We start from the raw sequence: 19,055 nt of genomic DNA, 5'->3' as shown, positions 1-19,055 counted from the left end.
ACAGGGACAATGGAGACAACAACAAAAACAACGTCAAATATCTGTTTGGGGCTGGAATTAAACCCCAACTATCCCACTGTACCTGCCTGGAGGTTTACACAAGAGATTTTCCTTGGCTTCCCCCTCCCTCCCTCCTCTGTAATATTTGCATTGCACAAGTCAGAAACCACCTTCAGGTAACGCTCCAAGCCCTGTAATCCAAACAAGCTAAAAAAGGAAAGGTAAAAAGGGAAAAGTGACTGCTATGACATCTGCTGTCCCTCTGTGCCCAGGTTTGGTGACCCTGCAGCCTCTCTGGAGAGAAGAAATGTGTCCCACAGTGTCCCAGCCCCAGCTGCTCAGGGCTGGGCCTTGGGGACACTCTGGGGACGCTCCTGACACACCAGGGGCCAGCAGGGAGGAGTGGGACAGGTTTTGGGGTCATCAGGAGAGGGGTTTGCAGCAGGAGGGTCAGGGCTGGGCAAGGCTGCTCAGGAAGAACCAACTTATCCCATCCCAGGGATTCCAGCCCATGGAACCCATCCCAGCCCATGGCAACCCATCCCATGGATTTCAGCCCATTTTATTGATCCCATCCCATCCCATGGATCCCATCTCATCCCATGGATTCCATCTCATACCCCATCCCATTGATCCCATCCCATAGATTCTATCCTATTCCATTCCATGGATCCCATGAATTCCATCCCATGGACCCCACCCCATCCAATGAATCCTATCCCACTCATGAATCCCATCCCATGGATCCCATGGATTCTATCCCATCCCCATTCCCACTCCCATCCTGTCCCAGTCTCCTCAGAGCTCCCAAGATTTAAAACCCAGGCATCGTGGAATGTCCCCACATTCCCCAGGGCCGGGTGAGGCAGAAACAGGTCCTGGGGGCACCAGGGATGCTGTAGCTCCTGCTGAAGGTCCTCAGACTTCTCCAGCCTGCTGGAATTGCCAGCATTCCTTATTCCCAGCACAAAGAGTTTCCTGCAGGAGTCAGGCTCCTGGAAAGGGGCTCTGGATGTCCCCAGGTGCTTCTCACAACAAGGCTGACACCTGGGGACGGGGCAGAGCAGCTTAACCTGCTGCGTGTAGAAATATAAATATAGATATGAAGATAAATGTAAATTTAAATAAACATAAGTGCAAAAATAAATAGAAATAAATTATAAATGTAAAGATATAAATAAATATGAATATAAATATATATGTGTGTGCAGAGTCACCTGCAGTGGGTGCCAGGTCCTTCACAGCCCAGTCCTGAAAATCAGAGCAAAACACAACTGATCCCTGTCTCTCACTCTCCCTAAACTCCAAATGTTCCCAGGCCTAAATCCTGTCCTTAAGTTCCCCCTGAGCACCTAGATGTGCTGAGCACCTGCAGTGGTTTACCTCAGCACACAGCAGGAACTTCACCTTATTTTGTATCTAATTCTCACAAATACTATTTATATTTATATTTATATTTATATTTATATTTATATTTATATTTATATTTATATTTATATTTATATTTATTCAGCGCCTGAAACATTTGCTGGGATTTAATTTTGGGATTTCCCCTTGAGGCTGGAGATTCACAACAGCCACCAGCGCACGAAAGGAGTTACACCAAACTTTCCTAGTGCCGACCCCTTTATATTTGCTTAGAGCTCCAAAAGTCCTTATATAGTATTAATTTATTCCAAAAAGTTGGTAACTACAGAGCAAAAATAAAAAGTGTTATATTATAATTGAGGGCGCTTTTACGACAGCGTGGCGCCTCACTTTACGGCGGTGTGGCAGTCCCGTTGTACGACAGTGTGGCCGTCCGCTTTGCGGCGGTGTTGTAGTCCCCGTTGTACGACATGCGGCGCGGCGCTTTGCGGCGGCCATGGCGGCGCGGTTCAGCGGGGTGCTGCAGCTGACGGAGCTCGACGATTTCATCGCTCCCTCGCAGGTGGGGCCACCCCGGGGGTGACAGGGCCAGAGAATCCCCGGGTACAGGGGCTCACGAGGCTCCCCTGCCCCGGGAGGCGCGGGGTGGGCGCTGGGGAGGGGCCCTGAGGGGAGGCCGGGGGGTGTCACCCTCACCCTTGGCCCCTCTCGCTGTCACCGCCCGGGGACCGTGCCCACCTTCCCCTCAGACCTCCTCCCGCTGCTCTTGGGTGTGGAAAAAGGGGTAAAAGTGAAGATTCGGCGCTGTCCTTTCCACCTTGAGCAGGGCAAGACTCTGTGGGGTCACTGTCGGGTCACTGTGGTCACAGCCCCATATCCCGGCTCAGCCCCAGCCCGCTCGGGAAAGCGATGTGGGATTTTCCCCTGGAGCCTCCTCAGGAAAACCTGGAGCCTGGAAAGGTTTCCGTGGATAGGAAGGAACCCCACAGCGAGGAGGGAGCGACTCCTGTCAGAGGCTTCAAAAAAAAAAAAAGCAAAATATCAATCCTGGATGTTTTGCTGAGAAACGCGGCAGAAAAAAAAAACCCAACCGGGATGAGATCGGTGGAAAGGAAAATAGCAAACCCTGTTAATTCTCCGTGCGGGGCTTGGGTTTGCGAGGGAATTCTTTACCTAAATCATGAGCTCTGCTCTTGTGTTTCGAATGAGGAATGGAAATGAGTCGTTCCTGCAAAGGTGGATTAATTTAGTGGGGAAACCCCAAACTTCTCCAAGGAGAAGTGGGACAAGGAGTCGCGGGGCGGTGGAACAATTTAAAAACTGGATAAAATTGAGAGAAAACCCCTGGGGACTTGTGCCGGGACAGCAGAGCGGAGCGGGGGCTGAGCTCCGGGCCGGGATCCGCGGGAAGAGTCGGGATTTGCTCCCGGAGTCTGGGGAGGAGGAGGAGGAGGAGGAAGGGGCTGGCCGGGCTCTGCTCCTGTCAAAGCTCCACAACCAGAGCTGAGCTCTTCAGAAAGAGCAGAATTCCCCCGCGGGCTTGCGATGACGCTGGAAAAATGTTCCTCCTGTTCCAGAGGGGTGAGCAGCCTCTGCTTTGACATTTCTCTTAAAAAGCTGAGAGAAATTCAGAGAAATCCCAGCCTGGTTTGTTGTTCCTCCACACCCAGAGCTGCTGTTTGAGCCCTTTTATTCCTGTTCAGTCCCTTTTTCCTCACTCAGCTCCTCAATCCCGGGCTCTGCTGCTCTTTCAGGAATGCATCAAGCCTGTCAAAGTGGACACAAAGCCTGGAAAAGCAGCAGCCAAGATCAGGATCGAGGCTGATGGAAGCTATTTCCAGGTCAATCAGGTATGTGGGGTCTTTTGTTCAGTGTAAAAAAACCCAGAAAAATGAATTTATTTTAAGTATTTTAATTATTTTAATTATCTACATCTGTTTAATGCCTCGAAGAGATGCTGTCAGCATCCTTGTGGGTTTTTTCTTTTTAATTTATAATCAATAATTCAAATTTTGTGCCATTTTAATGCTCTGAAACACTGGCATTAATTGCTGAATTATTAATATAAGAGCAGATAAGCTGAGATTGTATTAAACTTTAATTTATCGGCATTTTAATTTATAAATTCATTTCTAAGCAGTCATTTTATAATCAGTAATTCCAATTTATTCCAGTTTTTTCTGCTCTGAAGCACTGCCATTAATTGGTGATGATTTTCACAAGAGAGCAGATAAGATGAAAAGTTTCTTTGTTTTATCAATATTTAAGGATTGGCAATTCCAGGCTGGTTGTGGCAATGTCCTTGTGCTCACTCAGAAATTTATCAAGATATTTTTAAAAAATCTTGCTGGATTTTTTAAAAAATAAATAATATTTCAAATTCTTTCTTTAAAAGCTTGAAGAATTCAGAAGCTTCCAAAATTCAGGCTGAGTTTTTCCTGTTTTCACCCAAAAATGTTGGCATTGCTTAGTTAAGCAAGCTGGGAATTCCTCTAGGAATGGAACTTGGAAATTTAGGCAGATTTTGATTTTTTAAAAAAGGGAGGGTCCAGCACTTCCAAAGGAGTCTGGTTCCTTATTTTAAAATTGTAATAGTGCCTCATTCTCCTGGTCTGTTCCTGGCTTTGTGGAGGAGAATCTCTTGGGATAAAATCAAATCATTCAGGGCAGATAGAAGGGAAAATATTCCCTTCCAGTGTCTGGGATGAAATCCCTCAGCAAATCCTCCTTCCTGGGCTAAATAATCCCATCAAAAGCAGCCAAGCTTTGTCCTCATTTTATTAAAAATAAAGACTTTTTTCCTTTAATGATAAACCAAGAGCAACATCTTTATTATTTGTACCTAAGTGAGGAAACTGCTCCTTAAATTCTGTTCAGTTAAATTCAGGTTCAGTTCTGATCCTGCTCTGGGTTTTTTTTTTTTTGTTTGTTTGTTTGTTTGTTTGTCTGTTTGTTTGGTTGGTTTTTTTTGTTTTGTTTTGCAGGATGGGGAAGAACAAAAGCTGGAAAAGGCCAAAATCACCCTGAATGATTGCCTGGCCTGCAGTGGCTGCATCACCTCAGCTGAGAGTGTTCTCATCAGCCAGCAGAGCCATGGGGAGCTCTGCAAGGTGCTGGCCGTCAACAAGGTGGGTCCCCCTCATCCCTGCAGGAAAAAAAGAGAAAATCCACAGGAAAAGGGAATTTCAGAGCCCCTGAGGGATCCCAGGTTGTTCTTGCTTATATTTGTCGTGGTTTATTCTCATTTTTAAAGGGTTTGGAAGGAGAAAAAAAGGGGGAAATCCACAGGAAAAGGGAATTTCTGAGCCCCTGACAGATCCCAGGTTGTTCTTGCTGCACTGTGCTGGTTTATTCTCATTTTTAAAGGGTTTGGAAGGGGAAAAAAAGGGGGAAATCCACAGAAAAATGGAATTTCAGAGCCCTCATGGGTCCCAGGTTGTTCTTGCTTGCACTTGTGATGGTTTATTCTCATTTTTAAAGGGTTTGGAAGGAAAAAAAATCCACAGGAAAATGGAATTTCAGGGTCCCAAGTTGTTCTTGCTTGCACTGTGGTGGTTTATTCTCATTTTTAAAGAGTTTGGAAGGAAAATAAAAACGGGGAAATCCACAGGAAAAGGGAATTTCTGAGCCCCTGAGGAATCCCAGGTTGGTTTTGCTTATACTTGTGGTGGTTTATTCTCATTTTAAAGGGTTTGGAAAGAAAAAAATGCACAGGAAAAGGGAATTTCAGAGCCCCTAACAGATCCCAGATTGTTCTTCCTTGCACTTGTGATGGTTTATTCTCATTTTTAAAGGGTTTGGTGTCAATTCCTGCCTCAGAGTGAATGTGAGGAGCTCTGGGGTGCTGCCAGCTCTGCCTGTGCCACAGTTTGGGATTGTTTTTTTTGTTTTGTTTTTTTTTTTTTTTTTTTCCCCAGGCTGCTGCTGCCCACGAGCAGAAAGTGATAGTGGTTTCTGTCTCACCCCAGTCCAGAGCCTCCCTGGCTGCAAGGTGCAAACTGGGGCTGCTGGAGACTGCACAGAGGCTGACACAGTTCCTCAAGAGTTTGGGCAAGTTTGGGGTTGTGCTCTGGGCTGGGGGTGCAGCACAAATTAATGGGATTTGAGCCCCACGTGGAGTCCAAAGTGTCCAAAACTTCAGGATGAACTTGGAGTGAGGGGAGGAAAGCTTGGGGAAAGGAGAGGGAGGTAGGTTTTTTTTGTTAACAGGACAAGGTTAAATTAAGATTTAAACTTCCAGAGGGCAGAGTTATGGGATGTAGGGAAGGAATTCCTCCCTGGGAGGGTGGGGAGGGCCTGGCACAGATTCCCTGTGGCTGCTCCATCCCTGGAAGTGTCCAAGGCCAGGCTGGATCACCCTAGGACAGTGGGACAGTCCCTGCTGTGGAACTGGCTGAGCTTTAAGGTCCTTTCCAACCCAAACCATCCCATCAGTCCATAAAACCTGCAAAGAACCTTTGGAAAAAAAATTTCACATTTTACATTTCCACCTCAAAGAACCCTTGAAAAAACTTCACATTTTACATTTCCACCTCTCCTGTCACTTCTGCCACACTAAAAAACGTTCCCTGTCAACTGCAGGGCTGGGTGCCTGTGCCTGTGGGAGAAGTGGAAGGTTTTTTGTTGTATTTTGCTGTTTCCTGAGGGTTTTAACCCAGCTGCTGCCCTGCCCAGGTGTGCACTACGTGTTTGACACAACTTTCTCCAGGAACTTCAGCCTCCTGGAGAGCCAGAGGGAGTTTGTGAGACGTTTCCACAGACAGGCAGAGGACAAAAAGGCTCTGCCCATGCTGGCCTCTGCCTGCCCAGGTATGGCTTCAGTCCCAGCTGGAATCAAAAATCCAGCAGCTGCTCAGAAAGCTGCAAATTGGTGTTTTTTACCTGCAGGATTTTTCTCCTCAGAGCACAGATTTTGGGGGTTAAAGCAGTGGTGAGACATCTTAAAATCAGTCTGCTCTTAAAATCGATCTGCTCTTACACTTGCTTTACTTTTTGTGCTGAACTGAGGCTGAAGATGGTTATTAATGGGCATTAAACTCTGGGGTTTGGGGAGAATGGGCAGAATAAAAGTCTGCTGCTTATTTTTTTAATTTGATTTGTTAATTGTGTTCCTCCCAGGCTGGATCTGCTACGCAGAGAAAACCCACGGCAGCTTCATCATCCCCCACATCAGCACCACCAAATCCCCCCAGCAGGTCATGGGCTCTTTGGTCAAGGGCTACTTTGCAGAGCAGCAGGTAAAGCTCTAAAAATGCTCTTCTTACTGTAAAACTCCTCAAATTCAGCACTTCAGGGTGAAGATTTTACTGTGTTATACACATTTAAGAGTCAGTATTGCCTTGCAGGAGGCAGCAAATCTTCCTCACTTCTGTCCTAGCTAATGAGGAGTAATTAGGGTAGAACACTGAGCGTGGGCTAATTAAATTAAAGCCTCTGAGTTATTTGGGAGAGCTGAGGAACCAAACTTTTGTGCTCCTGTTGTTTAAAGTTGGTGAATAATTTTAGACAAGTGACCCAGGCCAAGGCTGCAGTCGGTGCTTATGTGCAGATCGCGGCTTCTCTAAAAATGATTCCTCACTCCCATCTTGATGTCCTGTCCTTAGCCTGGAGCCTCTGGAATCTTTCCAGAGGGGAGCTGGATGTCCCCAGGCTGCAGTTTAAACAGGGAGCTGGATGTCCCCAGGCTGCAGTTTAAACAAACAGCCTGGATTGGGCCAGGAAGGGTCTGGGGATTTATGGTGGGCTTTGCTGGCCACTCACAAGCTGTGCTTTCACACTTGCACGAGGCAGCTGCAGATTTGGAACAAAATCTGGCAACTTCTGGGAATATTTGGCACAAGAGACTGAAACAGTGGCCTGGGGTCAGTGAGCTGCCTGCTCAGCTTGTATTTATTGCTTGGATGATCCTGAGGTTTTTGTGGGAGTCCAGATCATGTCCTGAAGGACTGAGCTTTGGGAGCAGGGAGGAAGTTTATTCCCTAATGGCTTAATTAGGGATTGGCTTCTCTGCCTGACCTTGGATCATTGCACTGGAGTGAGGGAAACTTCCAGAAGCTGAAGGCAGCCTCAGGAAAGATGGAAAGAGATGATTCCCAAGGGCCTGGAATGCCAAGACACAGGGAATGGCTGCCCACTGCCAGAGGACAGGGTTAGATGGGATATTGGGAAGGAATTCCTCTCTGGGAGGGTGGGGAGGAGCTGGGATGGAATTCCCAGAGAAGCTGTGGCTGCCCCTGGATCCCTGGAAGTGTCCAAGGACAGGCTGGGCAGGGCTTGGAGCAGCCTTGGATGGTGGAAGGTATTGGGGTTGGAACTGGATGGGCTTTGATGTCTCTCCCAACCCAAACCGCTCCATGATTCCATGAAACCTGTGAGAGACGCTCCCTGCTGCCCCTGACTGCAGCTGGAATTGGCTGCTGGGAGAGAAATCATTTCATTTATGCATAAATACAGAAATACACAAATAGTCAGTAACAGTGGGGATTATTCCAGGGGCACAGGGGCATTGTTTTCCCCTCTCCCCTTTGCTCCTGGAATGCTGTCCCTGAGGACAGGGATTTTGGCTGCTCCAGCTGCCCCAGCCTTGTCTCCCTTGCAGCACCTGCCCCCTGACAGGATCTACCACGTCACAGTCATGCCCTGCTATGACAAAAAGCTGGAGGCCTCCAGGCCAGACTTCTTCAACCAGGAATACCAGACCAGGGATGTGGATTGTGTCATCACCACAGGTAAGCAGAGGCACAGGAGATTCCCAATTCCAGCTAATTCTGGGAGCCTTGAGGGTTCCCTGGCTTTAATAACCCTTTGTCTCTGACAGAGAGTGGATATTGATCTGTATTTACATTTAATAGTGCAAATCTCACCCTGGTAAAATGCAGGTGCAGTTTAGGGACTGTTCTGTGGGGATTGTTTTCCTGTATCCCAAAAATAAGAGCTCTTTCTGCCTGGTTCTGCCCTAGGGGAAGTGCTAAAGCTGCTGGAGCAAGAAGGAGTGTCCCTGTCAGATGTGGATCCTGCTCCCCTGGACACCATGTAAGAACGAAATTTCATTTCAGTCATCTGCCCTTTCCCCCAAGATTTACGGAGTTCAGAATTTCCCTGTTCCCTTTCCTCCAGGATTCAGAGTTCAGAAATCCCCTTTTCCTGCTGTTTTACAGAAGTGTGTTTGCCCTTGCTTTGGTTTCTTGTGTCACTTGCACCAGAACAATTAGGAATTAAAATATTTAATGTACAGATTATGATGAATTCCCACTGGACAGTCACTCCAGCTCCTTTCATCCCACAAAAAGCTGCTGCAGGCTTTGGGAAGGACAAGAATCTGTGCCAGTGATAAAAATTTCCCTGAAGCAGAAGCTGCTGCTCCTGGTTATCAGAGCCACTGCAAAGATCCCAGAATTAAAACAGAAATAACAAATATTTAGGTCACTCAGTTAATCTCCAGAAGATTGTTTGTGAAAAATGACATTTAAGATGTGTCAGATGGGGCTGGGCTTGTTGATCTGAGGAGGAACTTGTGCTGCAGGGCCAGCTGCACACACTGGGGTACACCTCACTCCTAGTGTTAATTAACAATTAGCAGTTTATGTTTATCCAGCCTTCCATACCAAAGTATTTTATGTTTTTCACTTACTGAACTTGTGCCTATTCCCATAATTTACCTGTATCTTTGAGCCTGCACTGCACTTTGAGCCTTACTTGCATTTAATATCCCTAATGTCCATTCTGATTTCAGTCTCTACTAATATTCTCAAGGTTCCAGGCAGTAAAATTTCCCTTAATATTATCTGTTTCCAGTATTTCTCTGAGAGAAATGTTTACTGAAATATTACATCACCTGTCAAACCTAAGCATTTCTGTGTTGATCATACTTTCCAAATACCAATTCTAGCAAAATCCAAGATACGATTTTTATGTTTGGGGTCTCATTTTGGGGTCTGAGGTGACAGCAGGGCTGGTTCTGCCCTGAGCACCCAGAGCTGCCTTTGCTGCAGGGCAGGGGGAACATCCCCAGAGTTCCTGCCATGTGAAATCTAGAAATGTCCAGCAGGAGGAGCTCCCTCAATTACACAGGATTCATTAGAGAATCACTGGAATTGTTTGGTGGGAAGGATTTAAAATCATCCAACCCCAACACCTCCCCCCATCCCAGCCTGGCCTGGGACACTCCAGAAACCCAGGGACATCCCCAACCTCTGTGAATTCCCAAAAGCCAGCAATGCTTTCCAGGAGAAAGGAAGACACTGCACCCTGAATTATACAGGAGGATTCGTTAGAGAATCAATGGAAGGGTTTGGATGGGAGGAATTTTAAAAATCATCCAACCCCAACACCTCCCACTGGCCTGGAACACTCCAGAGAGACACAGGGAAATCCTCAACCTCTGTGAATCCCCCATGGCCAGCAACGCTTCCCAGGAGAAAGGGAGACACTGGAGCTCAGAGGAAGCTGCTGTTTGGCCTCTCCTGGAGCCCCTGGAGCTTTGTCTGACCCCAAATCTCCCCCTGTGCCCTCACCAGGCTCAGCGGGGCTGCGGAGGAGCTCAGCTCACACCATGGCGGGGGCTCGGGGGGGTTCCTGGAACACATCTTCACCCACGCTGCCAAGGAGCTCTTTGGGATCCACGTGGGCTCCATCCACTACAAACCTCTCAAGTAAGGAGCTGAAACCCCATAGGAAACTCAGTTGTTTCAGGATTTCTTGCTGAGGGGCCAAATTGTTATTTTTTTGAAACGATAAATTTCACTTCCAGGCTGAGAATTGGCTGCTTGCTCCCCTCAGCTGCTGAGCAATAAATCAGCCAGTTCCAAAGAGAATTTCCCAGGGAGAATTCCAGCCCTTTCCCCACTCACACCCTGGAGTTTGGCCTGATGGATTTTCCCTTTAGAATAATTATAAAATTGCAGAGTAATTGAGAAGGCAGAGCTCTGGTGGAGCTGGGTTTCTTCACCTTGGATCAGGCTAATCAAGATAATTGATCCCAGAAAACCTTGTGGGAAGGTTTTGGGGCTTTGTTTAATTGTAGAGAAACAGAAAATAAATCACCTGAGTTTAGAGTTTAAGGATTGAGGCTCATCCACCTGAGATTCCTTCAGGCTTCCCAGTTATAATTTAATGTATCCTTTGGAATTAATTATATCCCTAATGAGCAGTTTTTATGTTTAGGATTCCTTGGTTTAGGAAGCAGAAAAAACAGTCTCAAAACTTGATAAAAATCAAATTACTTTGGTTTTTTTCATCAGGACCAGGTATTCCCACTAACCTTAGAAATCTGGAATCCTCAATCAGGGTTTGTTCCCATGTTAGAAGTTAAAGATCCCCTCAGAGGCTCCATCAGTGTTGGCTGAAGGAACTCAGGCCTGGCAGGGAAAGTTCCCTGTGATGAGTTTTCAGCCTTTATCAGCACAGGTGTCCTTCAGCAAACTCTGCTCAGGTGACCCAACAATCCTGGAAGGTTCTAGAAGGAATTCCTGCCTGTTCTCCTTGAACTGGGACAGCTCTGAAATGAGATCCACAAAGAATTTCGGTTTTGCACTTTGATGTTTAAAATAGAAACTGGTTTGGAGAAAATCATTTGCTGTGCTCTGTTCCCTCAGGAACAAGGACTTCCAGGAGGTGACCCTGGAGAGGGATGGGGAGGTGCTGCTCCAGTTTGCTCTGGCCTATGGCTTCAGGAACATCCAGAACCTGGTGCAGAAGCTGAAGAGAGGGAAGTGCCCCTATGACTACGTGGAGGTCATGGCCTGTCCCTCAGGTGAGGGACAAAAATCCAAACCCAGCTCCCAAATCCAGCCTGAGAGCAGCTCCAGGCAACTCAGGACAGGGAAAAATGGGAGATTTCTCACCCCCTTGGGGTAGTGACAGCCACAGCATCACAGATCCACAGCTGTGTGGGCATTTTCCTACCTCAGAACCAGTAATTCCTCTGGGTTTAAGGAATTGCAGCTAAATTCCATCACACAGGATTTCCATAATTAATTAATTGCTTTTAAGGAGGATTTCCTGAGCTCTTTGGTATTTTCCCCCTGAAGTCACCCAAACCTGACCATCACACTTGGAGAAAATGCTGCTGTGGCTGGTGGAGATAAAACAATTATATTTTATTCCATTTTCCTTTCCCTTTGCTGGCTCCCTTGGGAGCAGGGCCAGCCTGAACCCACTGAGGGGCCACTCCTGGCTCAGGGAGCTGCTCCTTCCCAAGGATCCCCACAGCTCTGGGAGCTCCCACAGTTCATCCCAGACACTTTTCCCTTTCCTTCTGCCAGGCTGGGCTCACCTGGGCTGGGCTCTGCTCCCTTCTGGGGGCAGGAGATAAGAGCTGGCAGATCCCCAGCTGGAGCCAGCCCAGCATCTCCCTGCCCTGTGGCCCTGGGAGATAACTGGGAGTGAACCTCCTTTCCTGAGGTGTTTTCATTCCTGCAGCTGTTCGCAGGAGCAGAAAAAACTAACTGGATTTTTTTTAGTTTTTCCAGCTGAAATTCATCATCCTTTTTTTTTTTTTGCCCCCCAGGCTGTTTGAATGGAGGAGGGCAGATCAAACTGGAGGGGGAATCCAGCAAGGAGGAGCTGCAGCAGGTGGAGAGGTTGTATGAATCCCTGAGGGCTGAGATCCCAGAGGAGAACCAGGCTGTGAGGGAGCTCTATGAGCACTGGCTGGGGGGCTGGGGCTCACAGAGGGCTCAGGAAATGCTGCACACACAATATCACGCAGTGGAGAAAACAAACTCTGCCCTCAACATCAAGTGGTGAGGGCTGCCCAGCCCAGGAGACCCTCAGTGCCTTCTGAACTCACATTTCTGACCCTCCCAAGGACTCTGTGCAATTCCTGCCTCTGGGAACGTGCCTAGCACTACTCATTTCTTCAGCTGGAGAATGAGGTGGGGAGAATAAACCACAACAGGAAACACGTCCCAGGCTGATGGCACAGACCTGCACTGCTCCAGCTGCCCCATTCCTGCCAGAACTGAGGAGTTTGAGGATTTGGAGCCCAGCTCCAGGCTGAGCTTTGTGCCACCCCAAATATTCCTCCTTCAGCACTCAGTCCTGTGGCTGCCTCTGCTGGAACATCCTCATTCCATCAGAAATGGTCTCATGAAGCCTGGAGCTGTCACATCTCACCCCTGGGGCTGCTGGAAAGGGACTGGAGTGAATGCTGGACAGAAACCTTGTGATTCCTTTTCCTTAAATTATAATAATTTATACCAAGGGCAATTACATCTCTCTCTTTTCTTCCTAAACACACAATAGGGAATCATGGAATTGTCACTCTTACCCACCCTCAGCAGCCACTTACTGAGGGGTAATATCCCTAAATCCAGACAAAACATGGACAACATCCTGAAATTACCACAAAATAATTCCTGACCTCGGGGCTGGCAGGAAGCAAAGTCTCCCCTGCACTTTACCCCAGTGAATCCACAGAGCAAATGGTGACTTTCATGTTTTTAATTAAAAGCTTTCCAATTTTTTTTCAGCTGTTGCTGATCATTAATGACCTCACAGTGTTCTAAGGCATCAAAGCTCCCCCTGTGCCCCCTCTCCACCTTCCTGAGGAGCAAATTGGTGCTTCCAGTGAATTCCCTTTTTCCATGCAGGGATTTGGCTGAACCAGGAAATCTGTAGTCAGTGCAGAAATGCACAATCAGCCCAGAAATGCACAACCAGTGAAGCTAAAATAGCTGAAAATTAAATCAAATAATAAATGAAATTATCAGGGCTCTACACTTTGTCACTTCCCCAGATCACCAACACACACAGAGGTCACTGAGGGCACCCAGGATCCCTGTTCTGGCACCAGGAACAGCTGGAATTTCTCCCAGCTTGGAGCTGTGGAGCAGGCTCAGGGCTGGCTCAAACACACAGGAGCTCCCAGGATAAATAAAATCCCAAAGGAACACACAGGGCACATTCACAACTCCAGCATTTCATGGAAACTGAGGAATTCAGGCCATGGTGCCAAGATTTTACAGCTGGATAAATCCTTTCCCTTCCATGCAGGGAAGTAAATCCAACTATAACTTCAGAAAAGGGAAAAAAAGGGAAAACCTTGGTCCAGTTTGTAGCACAGGAAAAAGCCCCAAACCAAACTCCAGTGGCAACAACAAAGAAATTCACAGTCCACACATGAATACCCCTGAAATCAGCTCTGGGAGTTGACATCAAACTCTCATTTTCTCCACAAAAAAATAAAAGGGAATTACTTCAGTGGTGGGAAGCGCCTCCCCACAGCTGCAAATAAAACTCAGCTCCTTTCTCAGAGTTAAAAATGAGTAAAACACAGCCCTGGTTTTACACAGAGTGAGAGCTGGGGAGGCCTGGGAGCCCCAGGTGCTCCCTGGAAATGTCCATGGAGTTGGTACCAAGTGTTTCCCAGTTTTTATCCTGGGAAAAAGCAAAAAGCAAGGGATGCCTGGCAGCACTTTGTTCTTGGCTGCCTAAAATCTGTCCCACCTTGGGAAATCCCATCCTGGGGCAGACCCTGGACACCCCACAGTGCCCAAGGGCTTCCCAGGAGAGTGACTGGGCCACAAATCCCTGTGGGACCTACTGGAAAAAATGGGGAAAAAAAGAGGGGAAATGGGGAAAAAAAGAAGGGGAAATGGGGAAAAAAAGAAGGGAAAATGGGGAAAAAAGAGAGGAAAACCCACCCACGACCTGCTGTGATTTGTTAGGGGGTTTGTTAACACAGGGCAGAGTCAGGTGGGTGCTGGTGCCACCAGCGCCACCAGTCACTTCCCAGTTTCCTGTGGGGATCCAAGTGTCCATCCCTGACCTGGCAGGGCCAGGAGGGCTCCCAGGAGTTCCAAAGCCACCATCACACAACTCCTGGGATTGAGATGCAGTGCAGGGAGCCTGGTGCTCCCTGGGGATCCCTGAGCTTTTCCCTGGCCCCAGGGCTGGGTGCTCCTGCACTGACCCCAAAACCAGGAGTGTCCCCTGCTCCAAGCCATGTCCTGATCCTCATCATCCCAGTACCAAGGGGATGATCATGGTACCATTTTGCAGCTGGATAAATCCTTCTCCTTCCATGCAGGGAAGTGAATCCAGACTAAAACTTGATAAAAGGGAAAAAGAAAAAAAAAAAAAAGAAAAAAAAAAAAAAAAAAAAAAAAAACCACCTTGGTCCAGTTTGTAGCACAGGAAAAAGCCCCAAACCAAACTCCAGTGGCAACAAAGGAGTTCACAGTCCACATGTGAAAATCCCTGAAATCAGCTCTGTCCCAGTGCTGGGAGCTGCCACCAAACCCACAGCCTGGGTTCTGCACAGGGATCCAGGTGCTGCTCCACAGGGAATGCCAGAGGGGAGCAGGGCACAGCAGCCTCACACAAGCAGCTTCAAGACCAAACCCATCCCCAGCTGGGGGCAAATCCGAGCTGGGCACAGCCAGGAGGGAGCCCTGGGCCCATAGGGATGTCACAGGGATGTCACTTCTTCTCCAGGAGGGGCCCAAAGAGCCCCCAGTCGAAGGCCAGCATGGCCTGGGGGTTGGGCCTCTCCTTGGGCTTCTTGAAGTTGTCCCTCTGGGAGCGCAGCGTCCTCAGCACCTCCACGGGCTCTGTCCTGCCTGTGAACCTCTGCACGGGCTCCTCCCTGCAGGGGACATTCCTGCTGTGCCCTGGGGACAGGAGGGGACCCCCACGCCACAACAGGGGAGTGTCACCCCGTGCTGGGCACTGCTGGGGGGTCTGGGGTGACCCCATGGCCAGGCTCCCTCCCCTGGCTGAGGGCTGGGATTTCCCACCAGGTCATTGGGAACAGGGATGGGGCTGGAGGGGGAATTTGGGGCAGAAGGGATGGATGGGGCTGGAGGGGGGAGAAGGGATGGTGCTGGAGGGGAAATTTGGGGACAGAAGGGATGATGCTGGAGGGGGGATTTGGGATGGTGCTGGAGGGGAAATCTGGGGGCAGGGACCAGCAATGCTTACGTGAGCCGCAGGAATGGGTTGTACAGGAACTCCTCCTGCAGTGTGGAAGGCACCGTGGGCAGGTCCTCGTCATCCCGCTGCTGCAGGGAGCACAGGCATGGAAATCCCACTGCCAACCCACACCCTGAACCCCAGCCTGGCACAGGGGGCACAGACACTCACCCTGGCCCACGCCAGCTTCTCCTTCACCGCTTCGTTCTCCGGCTCCACCTTCAAGGCGAATTTGAGGTTTCTGACGGTGCATTCGTGGCCACAGAAAACTTTCTGCAGGAGGCAGCTGGCATCAAATATGCTCCCAGTGCTGGATCTGAGCCCAGGATCCCTGCCCTGAGCCCAGAATCCCTGCCCTGAGCCCAGAAACCCTGCCCTGAGCCCAGGATCCCTGCCCTGAGCCCAGGATCCCTGCCCTGAGCCCCATCCTGGCTCCAGGAGCTCTCCCCAGCCCAGGGGCTGAGCACACTCACTGTGTCCTTGGGCAGAGTGCCCAGGATTTGGGTGAGGTTGATGAGCATCTGCTCCGCCGTGCCCTCGAAGAACTGCCCGCAGCCCCCCACAAACAGGGTGTCACCTGTGGGACAAGGGCTGGGCACTGAGGGACCCCAGTGCTGGGATGGGGGTGCCAGGGGTTGCTGGGTTCACCCCAGGAGAGCTGAGAGTGGGGGACAGGCAGCACACAGGGAGGGTGTCCCCAAAAGCCATGGCGGGGATACCTGAGAAAAGAGCCGGAGCATCCGGAGAATCATCCTCCCACATGAAGTAGCACATGTGGCCCGAGGTGTGGCACGGGGTGAAGAGGCACCTCACCCTGATGGCCCCAAACTGGGGGGACAGAGGGTCAGGGTCTCACTGAGAGGGACAAACAGACCCCCCAGACCTCCTCACACCCTGTCAGGGGCCCAGAAGGTCACAGATCTGACAAGGCTTTGTGTGGGTGCAGCTGTGACTGCTCCGATGGCATCTGGGACCCAGGAGAGGGCGGGAACCTCCAGCACAACCCCAAACACGTTGGGATTTGGATTTCTCCACCCCATCCTTGAACCCATGGGGCCACATCTGCAACCACCCCAGGGCACAGAGAGCTGAGCATGGGCCAGCAGCACCAACCCCACTGGGGACAGCTGGGGACAGAGTGACCACCCCATTCTACTCTCCACTGGCCACTCTACTGGGGATCACTAGGGACAGTGTGACCACCCCATTTTACTCCCCACTGGTGACCACAGTGCCACCCCCCTGGGGCCCACCCCAGCACCCCACCCCAGCAGGCAGGGCCCGTGTGTAGGGTCTGAGCCCCAGATGTCCCCAGGCTCCCAAACGTCCCCACGCTGCTGCAGGCACTCACCGTGAGCTCCTGGCCGTGGGTGACCCTGTGTGTGAGGGCCCCGATGCGCTCATCAGCCCCAAACACCTGCAGGCCTGGGAACAGCTGGGCCAGCTCCTCATTGCCCCTGGCGTGGTCCCTGAGGGCACAGGAGGGGCTGGGAATGGGCACTGGGATTGGGAATGGGCAGCGGGAATGGGCACTGGTACTGGGAATGGGCACTGAGATGGGAAATGGGCACCAGGAATGGGCATTGGGAATGGGCACTGGGAATGGGCATGGGGAATGAGATTGGGCACTGGGATAGGGAATGGGCACCAAGATTGGGATTGGGAATGGGCACCGGGACTGGGCACCGGGAATGGGATTGGGAAATGGGCACTGGGAATGGGCACCTTCCCTGTGGGGACATGGGCACTGTCCCCGTGGGGACACGGCCACCCTGACCCAGCCACACGTACCAGTGGTGGTGGGTGGTGAGGATGGCCCTGAGCACCACGTCCTCCTTCCTGATGATCTCCAGCAGCTGGAAGGGACACAGAGCAGCGGTGAGGGGGCAGAGGAGGTGACACAAACACACACACACCGTGACCTGTCCCCTGTGGCACCAGGCAGAGGAATCCCCCAAAACCACAGGGACAAAGGTATGAGGGGAGCAGCTGGATGGGACCATGCTCATTCCACGGGGACTGTGGCGTTTCTGGCCATCCTTTGGGAAGGCACAGAGGGGCACACGGAGTCACTATCACAGCAGGGACACGGTGGCCGTGCCACCCACCCTGGCCACAGCTCAGGCCACAGGGCACTGCCACAGCCCCGGCTCGGCTGCGGGAGGCTCCGGATGCCAAAGGAACATTCACGGCCAGGAACAAACCCCGCGCTCCTCCCAGAGGAAGGAAATGCCCGAGTCGGCACCGAACGCTCATGGGGTGGCACAGGGGACACCGGGGGACATGGGGGTCACGGCGATCCCGCCCGCTGCCTTCCCGGCTCCTGGAAAACGGGATTAACCGTGGGATACCCGAATATTTGGGGTCAGTCCCGCTCGCTGTGGGGTCTGCCGGGCTCCAAGAACCCCGCACAGCCCGGGCAGGGACAGAGGGGCCCATGGGATGGATGGAGGGCTCTGTCCTGCCGGGGGGATGCTCCAGGTAGTCACCGCGGGGATGCCACCGCCACTCCCCCCCGGAGGGGGACCCCGCTCACCCTTTTGGGGACCGCGGCGTCCACGGCCACGGCTTGGCGGGTGCTCTCCTCGATCACCAGGTACATGTAGTTGTCCTCCAGCACGGAGATCACCTTCACCTTCATGGCCCCGGCGCGGGCGGGTCCCGGGGCTGCGGGACCCCGGCGTGTCCTCAGCGCCACCTCCGGGGCGGTCCCCGCCGTGTGCGGGGAGGGACACGCAGCGTGGGGCGGGGAGACCCGCACGGCCCCGCCACGGCGGCCGCGGGGACAGCGACAGTGACAGTGTCACCCTGCCCTGCCAAGGCACTGCCTGACACTGGGGGGAGGAGGGGACACCCCCAGGTCGGCCCCTAAAATCAGCCCCGAAATCAGCGGGGTGCGAGGGGAGGGATGCGGGGTGGTGGCACTGGTGGCACTGGATGGGAACAGCAGCGCGGGGAGAAGGTGCAGAGCGGCGTCGGGCACTGCAATTCCTGCTGGAGGGTCTGGGAGGGTCTCTGCTCCAGGGACAGGGTCCAGCCCCAGGGCAGGAAGCCCCAAAGGCTCAGGGAGCTGAGCTCTCCCAGTGCTGGGACAGGGCTGACTGTGACCCCCACATGGAACCCTTGAGGTTGGAAAAGTCCTCTGAGGTAGAGCCCAACCATTCCCCCAAAAGCCAAAGCCATCACTGACCCACATCCCCAAGTGCCACATCCAACGGGCTGTTACATCCCCGCAAGGATAGGGACTCCACCCCTGCCCTGGGCAGGGCAGCATTTCCAGGAGGAAATTCTTCCAAATATCCACCCTGAGCCTCCCCTGGCCCAGCCTAAGGCCGTTCCCTCTCCTCCTGTCCCTATTCCCTGGGAGCAGAGCCCGACCCCCCGGCTGTCCCCTCCTGTCAGGGACTTGTGCAGAGCCAAAAATTGCTCCTGGTCCCCATTTTCTCCCTCTGAGCCCCTTTCCCAGCTCCCTCGGGAATTCTCCAGCTCCTTCATCCACTCCTGGGGCTCCATTCCCTTCCCCAGCCCCTCCATCTCCTTCTTGGCCTGAGGGCCCCAAATTCCACTTGTGAGCAAGGAATGGCACTCACAGGCAGCAAAACCAGGGGCTGCACCCTCCCTGTTCCCCTTCCACAAAAATACAACTGCCACTAAAGCCCCTGGGGTCCCCAAAATGCTACCCACTCACCCCAGGATTAGGCAGAAAGACAATTCCAGTTGGTTGACTTCAATCTGTGATCCAAAACCAATAAATGAATAAATCTGTGAGTTAA

General features: G+C 51.2%; 3 protein-coding genes across 9 annotated transcripts in view; 1 reads left to right on the top strand and 2 right to left on the bottom strand.

Moving 5' to 3' along the window:
• Positions 1-1,840, bottom strand: part of MSLN (mesothelin) — a gene marked incomplete at both ends in the record, with an annotated part of 30,990 nt that extends 29,150 nt beyond the window's left edge. The window contains one exon of the mRNA XM_083872277.1: positions 1,764-1,840. Within this exon, the coding sequence (XP_083728403.1) occupies positions 1,764-1,840 (77 nt within the window). The remainder of the gene's footprint in view (positions 1-1,763) is intronic.
• On the top strand, positions 1,729-12,574 carry CIAO3 (cytosolic iron-sulfur assembly component 3). 2 transcript variants are annotated; one of them, XM_083872186.1, is made up of 11 exons: positions 1,729-1,930; positions 3,123-3,218; positions 4,353-4,496; positions 5,286-5,418; positions 6,043-6,177; positions 6,487-6,605; positions 7,967-8,096; positions 8,328-8,400; positions 9,885-10,019; positions 10,962-11,119; positions 11,876-12,574. In XM_083872186.1, exons 1-11 carry the CDS (start codon positions 1,865-1,867, stop codon positions 12,112-12,114), a joined length of 1,428 nt encoding a protein of 475 aa, XP_083728312.1. In that variant the 5' UTR covers positions 1,729-1,864; the 3' UTR covers positions 12,115-12,574. The 2 variants fall into 2 exon arrangements, with proteins under 2 accessions (XP_083728312.1, XP_083728311.1); XM_083872185.1 differs by lacking the exon at positions 1,729-1,930 and adding an exon at positions 2,377-2,949.
• Positions 2,256-19,021, bottom strand: HAGHL (hydroxyacylglutathione hydrolase like). 6 transcript variants are annotated; one of them, XR_014591167.1, is made up of 9 exons: positions 17,819-18,020; positions 17,074-17,138; positions 16,634-16,751; positions 16,002-16,110; positions 15,756-15,859; positions 15,454-15,555; positions 15,292-15,371; positions 10,628-10,864; positions 2,256-2,384 (listed from the first exon to the last, which is right to left on the bottom strand). XR_014591167.1 is itself a non-coding variant. In XM_083872192.1 (9 exons), exons 2-9 carry the CDS (start codon positions 17,921-17,923, stop codon positions 14,791-14,793), a joined length of 849 nt encoding a protein of 282 aa, XP_083728318.1. In that variant the 5' UTR covers positions 17,924-17,949; positions 18,971-19,021; the 3' UTR covers positions 14,111-14,790. The 6 variants fall into 6 exon arrangements, 4 of the variants coding, with proteins under 4 accessions (XP_083728320.1, XP_083728318.1, XP_083728319.1 ...); XR_014591168.1 differs by lacking the exon at positions 2,256-2,384 and adding an exon at positions 4,391-4,513; XM_083872192.1 differs by lacking the exons at positions 2,256-2,384; positions 10,628-10,864 and adding exons at positions 14,111-14,956; positions 18,971-19,021 and having other exon boundaries at positions 17,819-17,949.
• Between the last annotated feature and the right edge of the window lie 34 nt (positions 19,022-19,055).

This window comes from Zosterops lateralis (assembly GCF_965231275.1).
Source record: "Zosterops lateralis genome assembly, chromosome: 15".
Lineage (NCBI taxonomy): Eukaryota > Metazoa > Chordata > Aves > Passeriformes > Zosteropidae > Zosterops > Zosterops lateralis.
Note: the sequence above shows the minus strand (reverse complement) of the source record. Positions and strands in the feature narration are given on the sequence as shown.

What these genes read in the sequence shown, in the direction of transcription:
- CIAO3 (XM_083872186.1), top strand. Translation starts at nt 1,865, where the DNA reads ATGGCGGCGCGGTTCAGCGGGGTGCTGCAGCTGACGGAGCTCGACGAT. An exon ending in AGGTGCTGGCCGTCAACAAG is followed by an intron (nt 4,497 to 5,285) that starts GTGGGTCCCCCT and finishes TTTTTTCCCCAG; the next exon opens with GCTGCTGCTGCCCACGAGCA. An exon ending in GGTCATGGCCTGTCCCTCAG is followed by an intron (nt 11,120 to 11,875) that starts GTGAGGGACAAA and finishes TTTGCCCCCCAG; the next exon opens with GCTGTTTGAATGGAGGAGGG.
- HAGHL (XM_083872192.1), bottom strand. Translation starts at nt 17,923, where the DNA reads ATGAAGGTGAAGGTGATCTCCGTGCTGGAGGACAACTACATGTACCTG. An exon ending in GCACTCTGCCCAAGGACACA is followed by an intron (nt 15,556 to 15,755) that starts GTGAGTGTGCTC and finishes TGCCTCCTGCAG; the next exon opens with AAAGTTTTCTGTGGCCACGA. An exon ending in AACCCATTCCTGCGGCTCAC is followed by an intron (nt 14,957 to 15,291) that starts GTAAGCATTGCT and finishes TGTCCCCTGCAG; the next exon opens with GGAGGAGCCCGTGCAGAGGT.